The sequence below is a fragment of the Eutrigla gurnardus genome (assembly GCF_963514095.1).
Source record: "Eutrigla gurnardus genome assembly, chromosome: 3".
Classification (NCBI taxonomy): domain Eukaryota; kingdom Metazoa; phylum Chordata; class Actinopteri; order Perciformes; family Triglidae; genus Eutrigla; species Eutrigla gurnardus.
Window position 1 is genome coordinate 14,497,776 of NC_139917.1, and position 19,380 is coordinate 14,517,155.

The window sequence follows — 19,380 nt, forward strand, 5'->3', positions numbered from 1 at the left end:
GCCCAAGTAATGTCCCTTAACTCCCTCTGGCCCTGTTCCAGCTGCCCCCCAATATCGCACTGTTGTAGCTCTTGTCAGTGTTTGTCCAGAAATGTCTGGGGGTGGAGGTAAAAAAAAAAAAAAAAAAAACAGAGAGCAAAAAAAGGGAAGAAATAAAGAGGACAGCAGTGGCACTTCCCTCTGATATAACATTTTTGTGATGAGTATATGGCTTAAATTCCTGTATGTGCAATAGCTACTCCTATTTACTCTTAATGTGTGAGCGTGCCTGGGTCTTGGTTTCTGTTTTACTTAACACAGAATCATGTGGTTGTTCTGAACTGGCATGGATTAGGTTCGTCTGTTTACAGCTCTTAAAGATGGAAAACAAGAAAATTGAGCGTAACAAAAGAAATGTGGAATGGACTGTTTAACTTGTTCTCATCTGTATTTATCCGGATCCTTTTTGCTGAACAAAACTGATGACTGACGATAAGTTTTGATTATGTATTTCCGTTCCATTTCACTGTCCTACCTTACGTTACAGGTAATCTTCCTTAACCCCGTTCACTCCTCATCTCTTCTTGCACTTTAAATTGTACCCCAGCTTTTTCTTGTGTTTATCCATCTTTTGGAGTAATGAACCTTTTTGAAAACTTTAAATAAAGATTAGATTTTTACCATGATGTACTTTCTCACCGTACAGTTTTATTGAAATGGGAGCTTGGGAGTGGCATAATTATGGTCTGTGGATATATGTGCGTCATCCAATACCACATTCATTTCAAGGTCTTACAAACTTCCAAGTTATTTACCATTGGCTCTATACATCTCATTACATTGAAGACGCGTCCACTCAACCAACCATATAATCTACAGCCCATTTCTGCCATACACTCACACAGGCGCTCCTATATTATGGCCTTTTCTTTGAAAGCTAGACTCAATGAACAGTGGAACTGTACCTTAAAGACTTCACCAGTCTGGAAAAAAAAAGGAGGCACAACTGGAAATAATCAGTCTGGTGGTGTGGATGCTCAACTCGGGACAGTCTCATCCATGGATCAACAACTCCAAGCAGCAAAAGACGTTTGACATCTCACCGTCCGGCCTCAAGATAAAGAACCCAACCCTACTGGTTCTGCTGCTACTTTAACTCCCCTCCAGTCCACTCTGGGTGTGTTGCTGTATTAGCTCTTCTTGCTGCACTGTTCTACAGCCATGTATTAATGTTAACTTATGCTTATGCATGTCACTGTTGCACAATGACTTTCATTACATTATTTGGATTGGTTTGTTGAGGGTCAGCCAAATAGCTTGGCTGTAGAGGACTGGATGTACTTGCGTTGGAGTAATGTTGAACCATGATTCGGTTCCTTCTAAAGCCAAGCTATTATTTAAGTTTTTCTTGTGATGCTGGATGTCTATAAATGCATGGAGAGCTTCTGCATGTGTCACTGGTTGACTAACTATAAACTCCATTCACGGGTGACGAAGGTTTGAGCTCGCAACCCGCTTTTGTGTGGTTGTTTCTCATCATAGTTGATAGTGATTGCATATACAGGAAGTTGGCTGCTTTTTTTGCACATAAACCTTTCATTTCTGGGTGTTTTTTTTGTTGTTGTTAAATGTATGAACAAAAATCACGGTAAATATGCACATTTGCTCTCTGCATAAATTTCTCCACCCTTGCCCCAGCCACCACCCCCAGTGTGTTCACCTTTTTACACATACTGTGGCTCCACCCTTTTGAATACTAGCAGGCTGTGTCTGTCACTGCTGCACATATATATGTACAAAACCACAAATGATATCCGGTCAGTTTGTTGTTGTAGGCTACTGGCAGACCTTTGGGCTTGGCTTCACAATGCTTCCACTATTTCTTCTGCTATTATGAGCCTCTGAAGGCCGCCCCCTTCCCTCTACACCCTTCTGCTTGTACTCACACTTCGCTGCTGTCACTGTCCTGCTGCCTGTTACCTGTTTTATAACATCACACTACTGTAATCTTCCTTCCCGCTTCCTCTCACACACAGGCTTCACTGCACTGCCGCAACCTCACCGCCGTGATCATTCTGCATACCCCAGAACCTACTGCGACATCGTGAAACCTCTCGCCGCCACCGTCACCCCGCCAAAGTTGACCTGCGCCGACCTCCCACCCAGGATGCTCGGCCAGCAGGCGCTGAGCCCCCAGCTCCGCAAGCTGGAGCAACACCAGAGGCAGCTGCTGGAGCTGCAGCAACGCAGGGATCAACAGAGCAGGCCGCTGGAGGAGGCGGAGCAGGAGAGGAAGAGGAGGGAGGAGGAAGAGCAGAGGAAGAAGAAAGAGGAAGCCGAGGAGGAAATAAAGAGGAATAGAGAGGAGCTGGAAAGGAAGATGCAAGAGCAGAACGCTGAGGTAACGAAGAAGGAAGAGGATGAAAAATCGAGGAAAGAAGAGGAGCTTAAGCAGAGGCGAGACCTGGAACTGCAGCTGCAACAGCAACAACAGGAACTGAAGGAAAGACAGCAAATCATGCAGTGGCAACAAGAACTGCAGCAGTCTAATAAAGGTCAGACTGTGCTGCTGTCTCCTTCTTCAGGCCTCTGCACCATCTATGAAGCCCTGGAGAACACTGATGGAGAGGAGACAGAAGGTGAAGAAGATGGAATAAAGGAGCTCAACCAGACTAAAGATGAAGAGATGGACCACTTTGAAAGGGTGACATCAGATAAAGACAAACATCGAGACTCTTCGCCATCTACCGAGAGCCCTCCTCTCCCCGACTCCCCTCAGACATCCAGCAACCCCTCCCAGGATGGGGACAGCTCCTCTCCTTGCCCCCCCGAGTCTCCAGAGCGACCACCACCCCTCGACCTGGACTGGGGGAAGAAGGTGGACATAGTCCAGCAGCTGATCAATCAGACCCTGCTGCTGAACAGAGATGGCTGCTCCTCACTGCTGCTGCTGCCAGGGCGTGCAGGAGGCACACTGAGCCCCCTGGAGAGCAGCCTGTGGCCCAGCCTGCTGCCTCCGCTCACCCCTCCGTCTGCCACCGTCACCTCCGTTAGTAGTTTCTCCCCAGAGGCCACTGGGAGCTCCCCACAGGGAGAGTGGACAGTGGTAGAGCTGGAGACACATCACTGAGGGACGCCAGAGTGTGATTTCACTCGCACACTTTCAGTACGACAACACGACTGCTGTCTATTCACACACATGGAAATGAAAAGGTAGATCAGCCCACATTTACTGCACTGATACTAAACACACGTAAAATAATATTGACTTCAGGAGAACAGCTGTACAGAGAGCTTGAAGTAAATATTTGGGTTGGGCAATGGTGGGGGGGCAATAACTAGAAGTTCTTCAACATTGACATGCATCACAATATCGGTCAATGAAGACAAACTAGATCACTTTGTTGATGTCTGTCATATTGTACTGAAAGGGTTGTTTTAAATTGTCCTTCCCAAGTATTTAATCATGATAACCTAAGAGAAATTGAGTAAAATCCCTGATGGGATAAAAAAGGTGGACTACATTTATATTTATATTTATTCTGGCCAGCCCTGGAGGTAGACCCATAAACTGGTGGTGCTCTATACCAGTGGTTCCTAACCAACCAGACGGAAGTGTAGTAAAAATCATGTGTCTGCTACACAATGATTTATGTTTCCAAGCTTTTCTTTAGGTTTTTTTTTTTTTTCTTTTAAACTACTGAATTCTTTCACTACTACTGAATAAATTAAATTATTCAAATGCAGCAATCTGAGAAAAGAATTATTACTTAGTTGATCCGGTCACGACCTGCAGACAGACGGACAAATAGAGGGAGCTTTGCTTTAAAGGGTTGTAAGGTAAAAGATGGGGGACCACTACTGTTAAAACCAAGCACACACAACACATAAAAATGCTTGGCCGGTTCTCCAAGCTTGCATGTTTTTTTTACTGATGTCAACAAAGCTAAACCACTCTCTTGCCCTGAATCAAGACTGTGGTAGTGCTTCTCCAGGCTAGCTACCAATCCCAACTATTTAATGGTTAGATTTTCGGACATAGAAAGTCGAAGATTGTGTTATGGTTGTACTGAAGGCATGTTAAGTCAGTGGAGCGGTAAAACTCTGTATGAAGAGTTAATACAATACCAACCGAAACGTGTCCATAGGAAAAATTGTTGAGTCATATTCTTAGGCTTGTGATATATTTTGTCAAATGAACATTCCTATTTCCAAAATTAACATCCAGTTTTTAATTTATTTATTTTGTTGGCCTTAAGTTTAAGTATATGGAGTGTACAATAAACATACTGGAATCGGCATGTAAAACGTTTTTAATCCTAGAATGTAAGCTACCTCTAAAACGGCTCAAACTCACAAAAAAAGTGTCCATACTCGGGGCAAGGAAGTCTCTGGTGCTGCCGGTGAAGAACGTGTTTGATCTCAGAAACACAAGTAGACAAACACAAACATGACACCACACCGACACTCGGCACCTCGCTCACGTCACTCGATATCCTGCACCACTGCAAGCACAAAACTCTACACGGACGATAGTGTTACATTTCAATCCTTGAAACGAGCACACCTGAAACCATGTGATTGCTGACGGAATCCCATGATGCATCACTGCTACTGATTTAACAGGGTTGGAACTGGACACATTTCATTATGCCAAATCTCTGTGCCATGGGTGGCCACATCCACACACGCATACCGACGGTGCCAAATGACCATGTAGCATCACCTGTTACCCTTTTTAATTGAAGCCATAACTGTTTCTACATGTCGCTACACATCCCTATCCATCACCTTAGTTTAGAAAGAAAATACACTGGAGATGTCTTGCTACTGATAAGACTCTGAGATTGCACTTAATCAAATTCAGTCTTGTAATTTGTACGGATTTAACTATGTTGCTGATAGAGGCTTGGCTACTGCGACTGGTTATGTCCAACTTACTTGTCATAATGTATTTAGAGATGAGGAGGATGATCATTCCCTACAGTTCTTCACTAAAGGTTAAGACGACATGAAGGCATTTCCCTTTGAAACACTGGAGTTGGGCACTAATGCGGTGTTTGATGTGTGCATATACATGACCTTGTGGTGGGGGATGATATTTTTATTTTTATTTTTTTTGGTTAGATTAAACACTACTGAAGGCTTGTTATTTGCAGAACGTGCTGTTTTTATAGTCATTGCTCTGGAGTCTCATTTGAACTTCTTCCATATGTGTAGCTTAGAATCTCACGCTCACATCTTGGATGTTATTTCAGTCACAGATGACACACAGATGAGGTCTTCTACACTGGTGCAGTAGGCTACACAGATTTTACAATGGAAGACAGTCACCAACTCTGGGGTTTAACCGATACAGCTGTGAAGGTCAGGGGTCACTTTATTGCGTGACATGAGAGAAGTTGTTATAAGAGTGGGTTCAATATCAGGTCATTCTGGGTATTATCTGTGTAGTGTTGTTGAAACTGTGATGAGCTGTTGTGAACGTCCATATCTGTGCTGTATGTTGATGTCCGTCTGTTGTCTGGATACAATGTGAGTTTTTTCAATGTTTAAGGCAGTCGCTGAGCCTGACTGTAACGTCACAGGTTTGAAGACGAGGACATTTTTAGGACACGTTCAGGAGTTTTCTGACTGTGGACAGAGAAATGCTATCCGAAAACGTATTTCCACTGGTGCATTTTCCCTTCTATTCAGTCAGTCTCTTGCTGCCCTGCTCTCCAGTGTCAAGTAGCATGAATGCTGTTTTTTTGTTTAATAACAGCAGTGAGCCAAGTATGAATATGCATCCAGTGCGTTAACCTTAATTGAGTCTTAAGACAGACTCTTGGCCGTTCCCCACTGCGCTACCACCCCCCACCAGTTTGTCCGCTCTCTTATCGAAGCCTATCTGTAGCAACTGAGAAGCAGGCAGGTGTTTACGCTTATGTGTTTAAGTTTGCTTTCCCGTCCTCCAGGTAGGACGCATTGTGCTCACAGCATTTTTGTCAAAGCTGGACTTTTTAAAATGTTTTTTTTTTTTACATCATGTCGGTGTTGTGCTTTTGTAAGCATTTTTGTGTATATTGTTTAAAAAGACTGTTCACTGTAATGAAGGGAAACTCCACTTTACTTTTGTACTTTAGAGAGTTAGAAGTACGGTAGCCCTTAAAGAGTCGTTTATAGATTTTTATTGAATAGAGAATGAAGGATGTTGGTTGTAACCCATCTGTGACTCACCAGATTTCAGATATTTTCAGTCCCGCCTCAAAACCCATCTCTCCTCCTCTGCCTACTACCACCAGCCCCCGCCTCTCACTCATTCAACTGATTGTTGTTTTGTTTTCGTCTTATTTTGTTTTCTCTGTAAAGCGTCTTTGGGTTTGGAAAAGCGCTATACAAATTACATTTATTATTATTAGTAAATGGTAGATTTTATTCTTTGTCGCATATTACCTTCTTTATGCCCGTTCAATAGAACTGATGAACTGAATGATTGCAAGGTCAAACTGAACACAGTAGACCGGATTATGAAGAGAAATTTTGGCTCAAAGTTATAAACTTTCATGTTTTATATATTAATTTATTAAAAATGAAGCGAGGCCTTTGAGTCCTGATTTAGATTCCTAGATGAACCTGAACCTAAAGGGGCACTCTCGCTTGTCGAGCCCGAATCCTGGCAGCTTGTTTGAAATTGTAAAGTTTTCCTTGTTTATTTAGACAGAAATCTGTGATCGTGTGTAATTATGTCAATGCAATGTTTCATGTAAATAAAATGTTTCTTTTTTTAATAACAACTCTGGAATTCTTAACACCACAACAAAAAGGCTGTCTGAAAGTGTGAACTGTTGTAAAACGTAGCAAAATATTTAAAATCTCTTATAAAATCTTTTCGACATTAACACACTGAACAAAATAAAGTGTGCAGCAAACATCAAGAGTTAAACATGAAACAATATTTACGACTTGACTATAAAACTTTGTTTCCAAAGCCCACATTGGTCACAGAACATTATGACAACAGAAGCCTCTTCAGCTTTAAATCTGGTCAAAACAAAACAATACGCCTTGAATGCATCAAGTCACTCCAGCTGCAAGTATCGCACATTTTCTAGTCATGTGATGTGCTTGTGATTTCAGCTTGGGTGTTTCTGCTCAGACGCATATTAAACCTTTGAATCTCCCATAAACTCAACAGCACACATCTGCTTCATAACCGGCTTGAGGATTCATCTGCGCCATCCCGTGTGATCTCAACCGCTCTCTATTCACATGGTATACACGCTACCAAAAACAGTGTATCCTCTGAGAGGGATGTCATGTGCTGATACGCACCGTCGCTACCATCACTCTGCTGTCTGGAGTGACAACAGCAGCAGCTGCTGCAGGTAGTCAGTAGCACTGCAGATAGATGGCTCATCGCTGCCCAGAAACAACAGCCTCTGATAGTTGCCCTGAGGAACCGCGCACATGATCCTGATGGGAACACATGCAAAAAAGAAAACAACCCACATGAGCTCTGGCTATTTGCTGGGAGGAATGTCTTGCTTTGGCTAGATCATTCAGTTATCTTGTCCGGGCATTTTAATCCACAGAGATCACTGAGCATTGGAAAACATCCAGGTAAAAAGCAGCTACAGAGCAGGAAGGAAGAATACCAGTCATAGATGTCCTCTGTTTCGGGGGTCACCTGCACCCACTGACCGATGGACCACATCCTCACCACGTTACCATGAGAGACGCCTTGGCTGTCACTGCCAGCGTCTGCGTTGGGAATGTCCTCGTAGCACAGGAAGTAGCTGAATGGGACATTGTTGATAAAAGATCTCGATCAAATGTCTATCAAAAATGTAGTTAAAGACAGCATGGATGGTGGAGCTTTCATCCAGACTCACTACTCCACGTCGCCGACTATTTGGGCCTCGCTCTCATCCCTCTGTTCATCAGTCTCGCCTCGGAGTGTCTCCACGTTCCAGCGCATGCGTTTGAACACGCCGGTGTCGACCTGGGCCAGGTACGCCGTGGGCTTACAGTAGCGGAACATGGTCACCCTCAGTGGACCAAGCTGACGCTGCCCGATGCAGAAGTGAGACAGGCTGAGAATGCAAACAGGAGATTAGGGGAGTTAGACAGGGAGCGGATATGAAAATGGTTGGTGGGAAATGAGATCGTTCACAGCATTCAGCTGTTAAAAAAACAAAGTTAAACGAGTTAAAATACACAGATTTCACTTCATATCACAAGTTACTTATTGGTCCACCTTATGGTAGACACTCAAATAAGCAGTGTTATTTTTGACGAGCCATAACTATTGTACGAGCACCTTCAGTTGTAAAAGAGGAGAAATCAAAGCACTGTCTGCAGCTCAGAGCACAGAGGAGAGGGTCGGACTACCCGCACTCCTGACCGGTCTGATTAATCACAGTCCAGTTTGAGGACGTTGGCTTGGATTCTCTATTTAATATCAGAAAAGTATCTATAATGAACTGGTGTGAAGCTGATCCTGCAGGAAAAGAGCAATGGTTTGGTATTGTTCAAGATAGTGTTGTCACAATATCAAAGTTGTACCCTGCCTAAATATCTCACAATACCAATACTGAAAAGATACAACGGCAAAAGTCTTACATGACAGGAAAAGTAAAATAAGTCATGACAGAACATAGAATTGTATTTTTCCCCCCTATTATTAAAAAATGTAAAATGGGGAAAAAATAATAATGAAGTATTGGTATTAATTAGTATTACTTTAAAAAAATGACATGGCATGCATGGACAGATTCAGGAAAGATGGTGAATCTAGTTTTAGCAGTGCATTTGTTCAAAATCCGTGTTTTTTTTAAAGTTCTGCGGCAGGTCATTGAGATACCATAACGTAGCACTCATTCAGGAAATGTATTCAGTGGAGAAGTTGAATGTGTTTTGAGACTTAAATTAAATATTTTTCATAAAAATTAGGACGAATGGATTATTTACATATAATCAAAATGCTGCCAGTAAATCGACCATCTACACATAAGTGAGAGTACTTTTCTGTTTTGTCCTGTTGTGTTGTTTTTGAGCTCCTATCACATGTTGTTAAGATGAGTTAACATGTATAAGCAGAAACACATGTCATTCCTCTGGATGCATGTGTGTGTGTGTGTGTGTGTGTGTACCTGTTAGACTCGGTCTCGTCCAAACAGAGGAGATTGTAGCTGGCATAGGTCAACACCAGTTGCTCCAACCTGTCACACAGCTGCTGAGAGAAATCCAACAGCTGTACGCACACACACACACACAGTGGACATTTAGACTCAACTTGAAGCTATTAAACCATGTTTTCATACAGTGAACACATACAGTATGCCGTCCCCCTCATCACATTGCAGGAGGTTTTATATGAACATGATCACTGATAAACCAAAAGCCTAATTTAGTGATTCTCAGGATGCCGCTCAACATCTTTTGGGAGAGGGTGCGGGTCTGTTGCGTTCAATCAAAGCTTCAAAGCTAGGCATACCAGTATTTACATGAAACTAGCAAGAAAAAATGAAAAAATCTCAAAAAACTCCTCAAACTACTGACTTTTAATTTCACTTTATGAATGCATGTATCTGAGGAACTCCATCAAAACAAACAAATCTCTGCTATCCAAATCCACTGGCTGATAAAATACAAACCAAATGGATCACAATAACATAATAATAAATGGAGGCTAGTTCAAGAATACCTGAAAGTTTCTAATGTTTTAAGGATATACTTTTACATGAAATGCAAATGGTTTCTAAACTTTCAGCTTTGAGTCTCCCTAACTTTGTTATTAAACTTAAGTTGTTGTTGCTGTTAAGTTTGCAGGACTCCCTTCTATGTTGACAGACTTCACTGCCAACAGATAGTTCCAAACACCATCAACGTGGCTCCATACCACTGATGAGGGTAGTAGGGTGAACCCTGTGTTGACGTCAAATGGCTGAAGGGTGTTGGTGGATTCCAGATGGTTAAAGTAAGGCTGACAGGTGTACAGGAAACGTGTCACTTCAGCAGCAAGAGCCTCTCTCTCTGGATGACCGTGTCTGCAAAAACACCAAAAAAGAACCATGAAATAGCAGAAATACCCATGTGACAACGAGAGCATTATGACAAACCAGGAGCCTACCCGTTGACCAGGCAGTCGTGTAGGTCATTTGCTCTGCTCATGAGGAACTGGAACTGCAGCTCCGTCCATCCGAGCCCCAGACAGCTGCAGTCCTCAAAGTCATAGCTGCAGGCGGCATGGTCACCACACGGTGGCGCCAGAGTGACAGCCAACAACGACAAGTGCTCCTCCACCCCTGATTCCCCTGAAGAGCAAATTAACGTACATCATAAGCCTTAAAGTCTATATCTATTTCACTATTACCTTTCAAAACACGAGTAACTACCAAAATGATTGAAAACCGACTAAACTGGTGTTTTAGCATGCGTTGTATCACCTGTAGGGTCTGCTAGTCCGGTGTTGTGAGGACTCTCCATGAAGCCCGACTCCCTCTCAACGCTCACGTCCTCCTGCGGGTCCGCCGACGGGTGTGGTCCTGGCGGTGAGTCGGAGGTGAGCTGGACCTCAAACTGAACCGTAATATCATTCATGCTTTCCGTTGTTGATACATAAGGCTTAAGAAACCTGTTAAATAAAACGCCGCGTCAGCTGAATGTTTCATATAGCTAGCTACGTACACCGAAAAGCCTGTCAATGGTTAGATAACTTTGACTCTCACAAGTTAACGTTAATGCTAAGCTAGCTAACGTCACGTCTTAGCAAAAATGACAACCTGACTGTACAGAGGTCTACTTACTGGGGATTTTGACCGATTTACTCCACCAGATCATTAGATATCTGATCAGTCTGTTGATTTGAAAGTTTTAATAACGGACCTTAGTGAAGCTAGCGGTCAAGCTAACTGTTACCTTGTTCTCCTTGACGCTGTGTCTGATTGGGACCGGTCTTGAAGAGTGTGAAAGGTCAAAGGTCAATACATTCAGCGAGAATTAATAAAATAATAGCGTCATTACACCTTTATTTATCCATTTTATTTCTAATGTTTGATTTGGCTGGAGGTGTATCAACATTCATATTTCTAACAAAATAATGAAATAGCCTGATAAATAGTCAGAAAAATAATTACATAATGAGGATTTGCTGCTTTTCTCTAGTTTATAGGATTGTAAATTGAACATCTATCACAATAAAACTAAACAAAAACATTTTCTGTTTGTTCAGTTTTGCTTGCCTGACAAAATGATATTTGTTTAAATGATCATTTTAACAAAGCCATTATTCATTACCTTCAAATAGCTTTATGTTTTGAATTACCTATATAAATTAACTTTTTGACATGCAAATTGTTTCATTACTCATTTTGAAAGAAAGAAAGAAGAAAGCAAGAATCATGTGCTTATAAGTAGATAAATGGCCTATAGACATAGTAATCTCACAAGTTCTATACACATAAGTAAAGTCAAATAAGTATAAAAGTATAAAAAGTATAAAACCAACCAACAGGACAAAGAGGTGATGGCTACCTTATCATGAAAAATAACTACCTTCTCAACAATCATTACTACCTTCTCAGCATGTGACATCCACAGATTAAATCAGTTTGATTGGATACATTTGTAATATTCTCCTAATGTCATTCTCTTTTCTTTTCACTCACAGCAAGTTGGATCGTACTCCGTGCCGACTGTAAGTGACTCAGCGTTTTTAATTGTATTATCAGATTTTCATGTCATGTCTATGTAGGATATCTAGTGTGTATCCATGAACACTTCCTACCTCTCTCCTTGCTAATTTCCATTATGCAAACCAGTTATGTAAATATGATCGAGTTCAACTTCTCTACTGTATCTACAAAAGAACTGACTCACACCACCATCGCATTCCCTGACCAAAACCTCTCTCTCTGTCTTACTTTTTTCTCTCTCACACCACACTTTCTCACATTTTTTATTTGTCACACACCAACACACAGGCTTTGTAATAATATCATTAGAATTATGTTGAATTGAATCAACTGCAGTTGTGTTTTGGACCATTTTTATTGACAAAAACATGCTGTATAGCTTGTGTTCACACACATTTTTATAATAGCAGCAGTCAGTGGGATTTGGGGATTAGGATTACGTCCCAAAAGTTATGACTTGAGACCCGATTTGAACTTAACAGCAGTGAGACTTGACTTGGTCTCGGGTTCGATTCCCCGGTTTGGGTTCGGGGTCCTTCTGTGTGGAGTTTGCATGTTCTCTCTGCGTGAGCGTGGGTTCTCTCCGGGTTCTCCGGCTTCCTCCCACAGGGTGTGAATGGGTCTCTACATGTCAGCCCTGTGATAGACTGGTTACCTGTCCAGGATGTACCCTTCACCCAATGAAGGGTACATCCTTTTAATGATCAGCATTTAGCCTTGAAGACTTGCAAATTATTTTGGACGCAAGTCACTATTGTTGAGGTTCTACATAGTTTACTTTTTTGGCAATTTAAGTACATTTTGATAAACATGCTTGGGTACTTTTACCACAAGGCAGGAATTCAAGACTTTCATTTGTTACGGAGTATTTTAACACATTGGGATTACTACAGTTAGGTAAAGGATCCGAGTACATCCTTGAATGGAGCACATTTTATTCTGAAATTGGACAGTCTGCATAATGACAAGCCGACTTTTACCTTTACTTTCAGGACATTTTCATGCTAATACCTTTGTATGTTTAATTAAAAGTTCACCCGAAAATCAAACATACAAACATTTTCTTACTTATCAGTTTCAATTGTTTTTTGCATTAGTTGCCTGATTTTTGGAGAGATTAGCCTTCCCTCAAATATAATGTGTCTATAATATGGCTGTACATACATTTGACAAACAGCCATTTAAGTAAGCTATTGAATGCAGGACTTACTCATAAAAGAGCATTTTGCAGCACTGCTACCATGACTTCAGTAAAAGGTCTGACTACTTGTTGTACCACCGTGTTGCTGTTATTAAGTGCCTGACTGATGAACGTGTTCAACAGTTGGGCTCATTAGAAGTTACAGTTGACGACCGTGGCGGAGCGGGTCACATGATACATCCGGGCGCGCCCCCGCCGCCCAGCGCCGGACCAATAAACGTCCGGGTGGCATTGCTCGAGCGTCGGGAGCGCGCAGCCAGGTCGAGCTAGCGTACAAGTGGTGTGTGTGCCGCTCCCCCGTCAGTTACCCGCGGTTTGAATGTCATGAGATGTAGGCTTTGCTCACTCCGGGCGCCGTAACGATGAGCGAGTTTGTCTGAGTGTCTGCGCGGTTTTTTTTAATGTAGCTAGCGTCGCATTAAATGGACAGATTGGCCTTCTATTGTCCCTCGTTTTGACTGTATGAGCGGCTCGCGGAGGACTGACAGGCGGCTTTTTTGTGTGAGGCATGTGAAAGAGACAAGAGACTGAGGCGTGTTCACGTTTCACGGATGTTACCGGAAAACAGAAGAAGAGGGCGAAGAAGTGTCTATCTTTCATCTAACGTTGCCCGTGGATGTGTGACTTTATCTCCGCTCGGTTTCAGCAGGACATGACGGAGGGACGCCGCCGGTGGATTTGATGGGGCTCTTGCTAGCTGTTGAATATCGAGATGAAAAATGACCGTTGAGCGTAATAGTTTTGTTCGGATGCTGTTCTGCGAATAAGAAAAAAACGTGCGGACAGTGAACGCAATTTTATCTTTGTGAAGCGCGAGCTGACGTTGGTTGAAGCACAACAGAGGGAGGATCAATTCAGGCGCGGCCAGGCAAGCCAACAATGCGGATTACCTCTTCGACTGTTTGCCTTTGTGTCAATACAGACCGTTTGTGTAAAGTTTGAAGCAACACTTGCGGGACGAATACTCGGACCTTTTATTTAACAGTATCGTCCTGGAAAAGGAGACAATACGTTGACGTGAGGTTCCAATCCCACATGTGCACAGGTTGTCTGTGAAACTGCAAACTGGCCGAGCAAAGAGCAACAGGGACAGCGATGGCGAACGACTCTATACAAGTAAGTGGACAACCTGCTTTGCATGGTCTGATTTACTTTATTAGCTACTATTGGGACCCCTTAAAATGAAGCCACAGTGGCGAAGTAACCTCAGTGGGGAGTTTCAGATTCAACTTAGGAAAAGCACCATCATAAGAGCCAATAACAGCGCTGCCTGTTAATGAATACTACGTGGGTGGGTGAAATATTCCTGATTTGCCCAGGGGTCCCCACTGTGAGGAACCACCAACCACTCAGTTGAATTGGAAATGGATAGGCTGTCTCTTGTCAATAATGCATGATGGGACGCTTCCTGTTTTGTGGAGAGGGCTGGCGCAGAGAGCTCCAGCTGTGTGTTCAGTCACCTTGGTGTTGTGCTGTATGTGCCATGATGAGGGTCTAACTCGAGCTTTGTGCCTTCAAGATTTTTGCGAGAGAGGAGAACCTGTGGAGGAAAGGCAGACGTATGCAGGCACAATAGTGGTGTTTGTTATAAAACAACCATTACACACAACATTCCCATTGGGCATTACCCATATCATGAATGTGAGTTCATCATTTGCATGGAGTAATGCTGCTTGCTTTGTTTTTTTTATTGGGAATAGCTGAATACCAAGGTTACTCCATGTCATTGGTGGATGATTCTTCATCTCTGCTATGCTCTTAAAAGCCACTAAGCTTATAAGGACACTATCAAGTAAAACATCTACATCGATTTTGAAATTCTTATGACAGAGAGTGTGAGATGAGCATTACGAAATCCATATCGCTGAAGAGAGTGAGCAGTTGCTCCAGTTTAACTTGACACACCGTGACGTTTTATTCCAAACAAGTATTGGGACGTGAAAGTGTGGAGTTTAGAAGTACAGGTGCTGTCATGCAGGTGAAGCAGGTGCATGTGCACATCACAGTCCCTGTGTGGTCTGCAATGACACACTCTTGTTTGGCAATTAAGGAACTTTGACATCAGTCAGTTGTGAACGAAGGCAATGAAACATGAGAGAAGTTAGTATTGCTATACACTATAATTAGAGTTGCTTAGTGAGATAGCAGTGCATGCAGAAGTGGTACAATAGTGGGGATCTGTTTTAAGAACATGTAAGGTTTAAAAGGACCTTTTGCAATGATAGTTGGCTGAAGATTTCACGTATACAACAAATATTCTTCTTCTTGTGTATTTGTTTGTGTGTGTTCATGAGAGAGTCGCTGATGTCAGCCGTCTTTGCCTATTTTCCTTCCATCAACCATTTCACCCATATTTGCCCTTTTCCCCCATTCCATTATGAATGAGAGGAGCATGCCGTTTATTGATTGATAGTTCATCACGTTTCGATACATGTCCTTGCAGGATTTAGAGAGGGTTGGGATACCTTCGTAGTCTACCTGTTGCTCAGTCCACTGTCCATTTAGTTTCTCAGTAGGTGTTCCTTTAGAATTATCAATATCAGTTGTGTGTGATTTAAGCATTTGTCTTCAGGTCTGTTCGCAGCTTTATCTCAGAGCTGTGATCATAATCCGCAGACTAATCAGTAATTTTTAAAAATCATTGGTTGCAGCCTGATAACATTTGGGATGTCTCAGTCCGTACACATAGACAATGTCTCCCCTGACTGTCCCTTTAGTTTTTTTTTATCCTCTTTAATTTAATTAATTAGCTTCAGGAAGTCTTGAACTGTGAATGAATGAATGAATGAATGTGTCAGTAGTAAAATGAGCCACATTCGGTGTTTAATTATGCTGCTGGAGTGTAGCATGATGACTTTAAAATGCTTTTAAATGCTTTGCGCCGGGTTAGTTTGCCACACTAACTAGGTTTATTTCCAACTTTGGTGCCTTTATGTCCTCAGGCTAGATGGCTTAGTTATTAAAAATATGTGAAAGTGCCTTTTCACTCACTCTGTCTCAAAAATCCTCATATGGGAAACCAGGGTTTGAAAATCTGTGATAAACACATAACAGCTAAATTTGACCATGCCTCATTAGTTTGCCTGCTCCAATAAGCAGTTTATAAGATAAGTTATTGATTAAATCAACTACCCAATGAGGCAGCTGGAGCATGAAAACATTAAAGCGATGGTTCGACGTAAAATGCACCCTAGGGTAATTTCCACCATGACTGCAGCCAAATAAAGTTTCACTGAATTTTTATAAATGCTTGTATTATCAGGTCAACAAGTGTTGACAAGTGTTGACCTGACAATACAAGCATATATAAAAATTCAGCGAAACTTTTTCATACTCTCGCATGAAACTCGCGTGACGGAAACAGCTGGGTAAACACAGAAGTGGCGTCTACGCAGCGGTAGCGTTAGCAGCCGAGGATAGAAGCTATCAGGCAAGTGTTCTTTTAAATAAACTCCTGGTGTACTTACAAACTTTCAAATGCCTCGTTTTGTGAGTACAGACCCTATGTGTACTACTGCAGAGGTTTGGTAACATTCCATGCATTATTAGTGGGGTCATTTACCAGATATACACACTGTGCCATTCACGCCAGAACTAAGCCATTCGGCTGATAGCCCTATCCTGACCAATGTTGACCATCGCTAAAAATGCTTCTGAGGGGGTATTTGGCTGGATGTCATGGTGGAAATTACCCTAGGGAGCATTTCACTCTGAACCATCGCTTTAAGCTGCTCACACCACGTTAAAAAACCCACATAAAAACACTGCAGAACTGAGATCGTCAGCAGACAAACGGCTTTACCAAGGTGCTTGGAAGAAGTTCTGACTTCTTTTTCATTCTTCAATACAAGGTGCAGGGTCAGTTTGTTTTGGCCAAGCCCTCATGAGGCTCAATTAAAAGAAGGAAGGCAGAGAAAGAAAGACAGAGCTTATGGTCTCTCTTTGATCTTTGACCCCTGACGGGGGAAAAAAAGTGGCTGCTGTGTTGACGACACATTGTTCCCCCCTTTTCTCCACAGAACCTTTCTTGCTAGTCCAGAAACAAGAGCAAATAAGTCTATACACCACCACAGCTTTTCCATTGGGTATTTGTAAATAATTAATTACATTTTGCTATATTCTAAGTTGAGAAGATGCTTTTTTTTGTCTCAGCCCTGGAATCAGTTTGAAGGAGACTTGAGGCTCAACAGGTGGAGTCGGGGGTGAAGGACTCTGAAGCTATATAGCTGGTTATGTTGGGAATCTTTTCTCTTGCAACAACAATTCACCTTTCAAGTCCAGCCCCTTGAACGCAGACTGGCTAATCATGACGTAGCTTTTTGTCCGGCTTTGATCAGGTGCCGACAACTATCCGGCTCTGCTCCAAAGACTCTCATGCAGTCGTTTCTGATTTTCTTCATTTTCAGGCTGATTTTATGGATTTCAAGCTTGTTAAACAATGTATAATAGTGATACGTGTTACCCGAAGGTTGGAAGTAGGGCTGCAGCTATCGAATCTTTTTGTAATCGAGTAATCTACCGATTGTTCCATTGATTAATTGTGTAATCGGATAAAAAATAACATTATATATAGTTCACATATACACTGTTAATTTCTCAACACATTCGGTCAATGACTATAAACAGGAATGAAGATAAGAGGAGAAAAAAGGGGGGAAAAGCTAAAGATAATGTTATCAACATTCTCATTGTATGAATATTTTGTGAAAGCAAAATCAACCCTTCAAATAGTCATGAGATTGATATTAAGTTATTTGGCCAAAAATATCTTGATATCTGATTTTCTTGTTTTCTAGCCCTAGGATAAAGCTTAAAATGCATATTGTAGACCAACTTTCCTGAAATTGCCTCTTCTTTTTCACAAAATGAGATAATATTCATTCAGGGAATTAAGTTAGTTACAGTGTGGTCTGTTAGCACCGTTAGCTCCGAGTGGCCGGCTCAGCCGTAGCCATGTTGAGAGCTGTGCAGAGGCAATAGAAATGTTCTGAAGTTTGAATGTAGGACCGTACCGTAAGGACCACAGACCAGGTTTAATGCTTTGAAAAGAGGGCTGCCCATAGTTTCTTGGGAAAAAAAAGGATCAAATTGGATGCAGCATCACTTCTTTGAGCATCTCCCTGTGAAGCCACAAAAAGCTTTTCATACAGCCTTTTTTTTCACATTTACAGTCGTACTCCTGTGTAAAATCGGTGGAGTTCCCCTTTGAGCTTTTATTATATGAAGCAGGCAGCGGCCCTCTACACCCCTCCCATAGCATGCCATTTGTTTGCCCCCACAGGAAGACGATATTAAACCGCCCCAATAGGAGTCTGAACCTAACTGCGTCACACTTCCTGATAAAGGTTAGAGGGGAGACGAGAATGGAATGGAGGGGGGATGTGTTGCTGCTCTGTACAGTATGCTGAGGCATCTGTGGTGGATTCTGCTTGTTTGACAGGTTTTGCACTTTGTATGTTCACAGGAAAAGCCCAGACAGCTGAGACGTTCCCAAAAATGAGCACATGAGCACAAATGTTCATGTTTGCAAGTGCACACACTCACAAACACACAGATGTAACAGCTGACACACACACACACACACACAGAGAGTCAGACACTCCAGGGAATGCATAGGAGTTCTTCCCATAAGCCTTACCATGACGTAAGGAGACAGTTATGTGCACAAAGTAGGCTTTTCTCAGCTCTGCCCTGTGGCCATGTAGGCAGACAGAATCCAGAATAATGCACCAAGAAACAGTTGAGAAACTGGAGACATAGGGGGGGAGAGGGAGCTAATATTCTCATTCATTTATGTCAAACATCTAACATTGCTAAAACAATGTAGTCTAACAGGATCCTTATCATGTGATGCAATCTCTCACATGAATAACTATATTTAGGCTTGTAACACATGATCATAACCTCATATTGGCTCTAATGACTGTGCTTTATGTTGTCTGAACCTTGATGAATGTACAGCTTTTTAACAATTACAAACACTATGTATAATGGCTTATTAAAGAGACTGAGCGTATAGAGGAATCACAGAGATAATTATCCATACCATGCTTAAATGGTATGGTATGGATTTCTATCCAGCATGTTGGAATCAAAGCCCTTCAAAATACTCCAAATCTTTTTAATTTTCATGATGATGACCATCAAGGCACATAGCGCCGGAGAAACAATGCAATTTTTTCAGTTCTCCATTTGTAAAAGTTGCAGATAGTACCTGATACCCTTTTTCCTCAGTTGAGGTTCTAAGTGAGCCAGGAGTTCAAACCGCTGATTGGTCAGAGAGAATCACCACTAGATCTGTCACCTGTGCAACATGGGACATCCTGTACAAACCTGATATTCATAGCGCTCAAACAGATTATTATTATATTTTTTTTTAAATATCGGCGCTCAAAACTACACTTTACCATTGAAGTGCAGCCCTTCCTCTGTTTTGCCGATGAAAGGACTCAGTGAGTGTTAGGGTGGCAGTTTTGCGCTGTGGCGCTGTAGCGATCAGCTGTGACTGCTTCCTACAGTGAG

The 19,380-nt window shown here is 42.1% G+C and overlaps 3 protein-coding genes across 6 annotated transcripts in view; 2 read left to right on the forward strand and 1 right to left on the reverse strand.

Annotated features, from left to right (window-relative positions):
* Positions 1-6,729, forward strand: part of prr36a (proline rich 36a) — a 30,705-nt gene extending 23,976 nt beyond the window's left edge. For 3 of the 4 annotated variants that reach the window (XM_084040732.1, XM_084040730.1, XM_084040731.1), the window contains exon 6: positions 2,016-6,729. In XM_084040732.1, coding sequence (XP_083896858.1) covers positions 2,016-3,109 — 1,094 coding nt within the window. In that variant the 3' untranslated portion in view covers positions 3,110-6,729. The remainder of the gene's footprint in view (positions 1-2,015) is intronic. The other variant, XR_014599260.1, reaches the window with a different exon arrangement.
* Positions 6,730-7,015: 286 nt separating this feature from the next.
* cUnh19orf67 (chromosome Un C19orf67 homolog) lies at positions 7,016-10,476 on the reverse strand. The gene is made up of 7 exons (XM_084005682.1): positions 10,410-10,476; positions 10,094-10,268; positions 9,863-10,010; positions 9,114-9,214; positions 7,854-8,054; positions 7,617-7,757; positions 7,016-7,434 (listed from the first exon to the last, which is right to left on the reverse strand). The coding sequence occupies exons 1-7, from the start codon at positions 10,447-10,449 to the stop codon at positions 7,305-7,307; spliced, it is 936 nt and encodes a 311-aa protein (XP_083861808.1). The 5' UTR covers positions 10,450-10,476; the 3' UTR covers positions 7,016-7,304.
* A 2,644-nt stretch (positions 10,477-13,120) lies between these two features.
* pkn1a (protein kinase N1a) overlaps positions 13,121-19,380 on the forward strand; it is a 49,706-nt gene continuing 43,446 nt past the window's right edge. The window contains exon 1 of the mRNA XM_084005042.1: positions 13,121-13,974. Coding sequence (XP_083861168.1) covers positions 13,954-13,974 — 21 coding nt within the window. The 5' untranslated portion in view covers positions 13,121-13,953. The remainder of the gene's footprint in view (positions 13,975-19,380) is intronic.

What these genes read in the sequence shown, in the direction of transcription:
- cUnh19orf67 (XM_084005682.1), bottom strand. Translation starts at nt 10,449, where the DNA reads ATGGAGAGTCCTCACAACACCGGACTAGCAGACCCTACAG. An exon ending in CCCTACTACCCTCATCAGTG is followed by an intron (nt 9,215 to 9,862) that starts GTATGGAGCCAC and finishes GTGTGCGTACAG; the next exon opens with CTGTTGGATTTCTCTCAGCA. An exon ending in GACGAGACCGAGTCTAACAG is followed by an intron (nt 8,055 to 9,113) that starts GTACACACACAC and finishes TTGCATTCTCAG; the next exon opens with CCTGTCTCACTTCTGCATCG.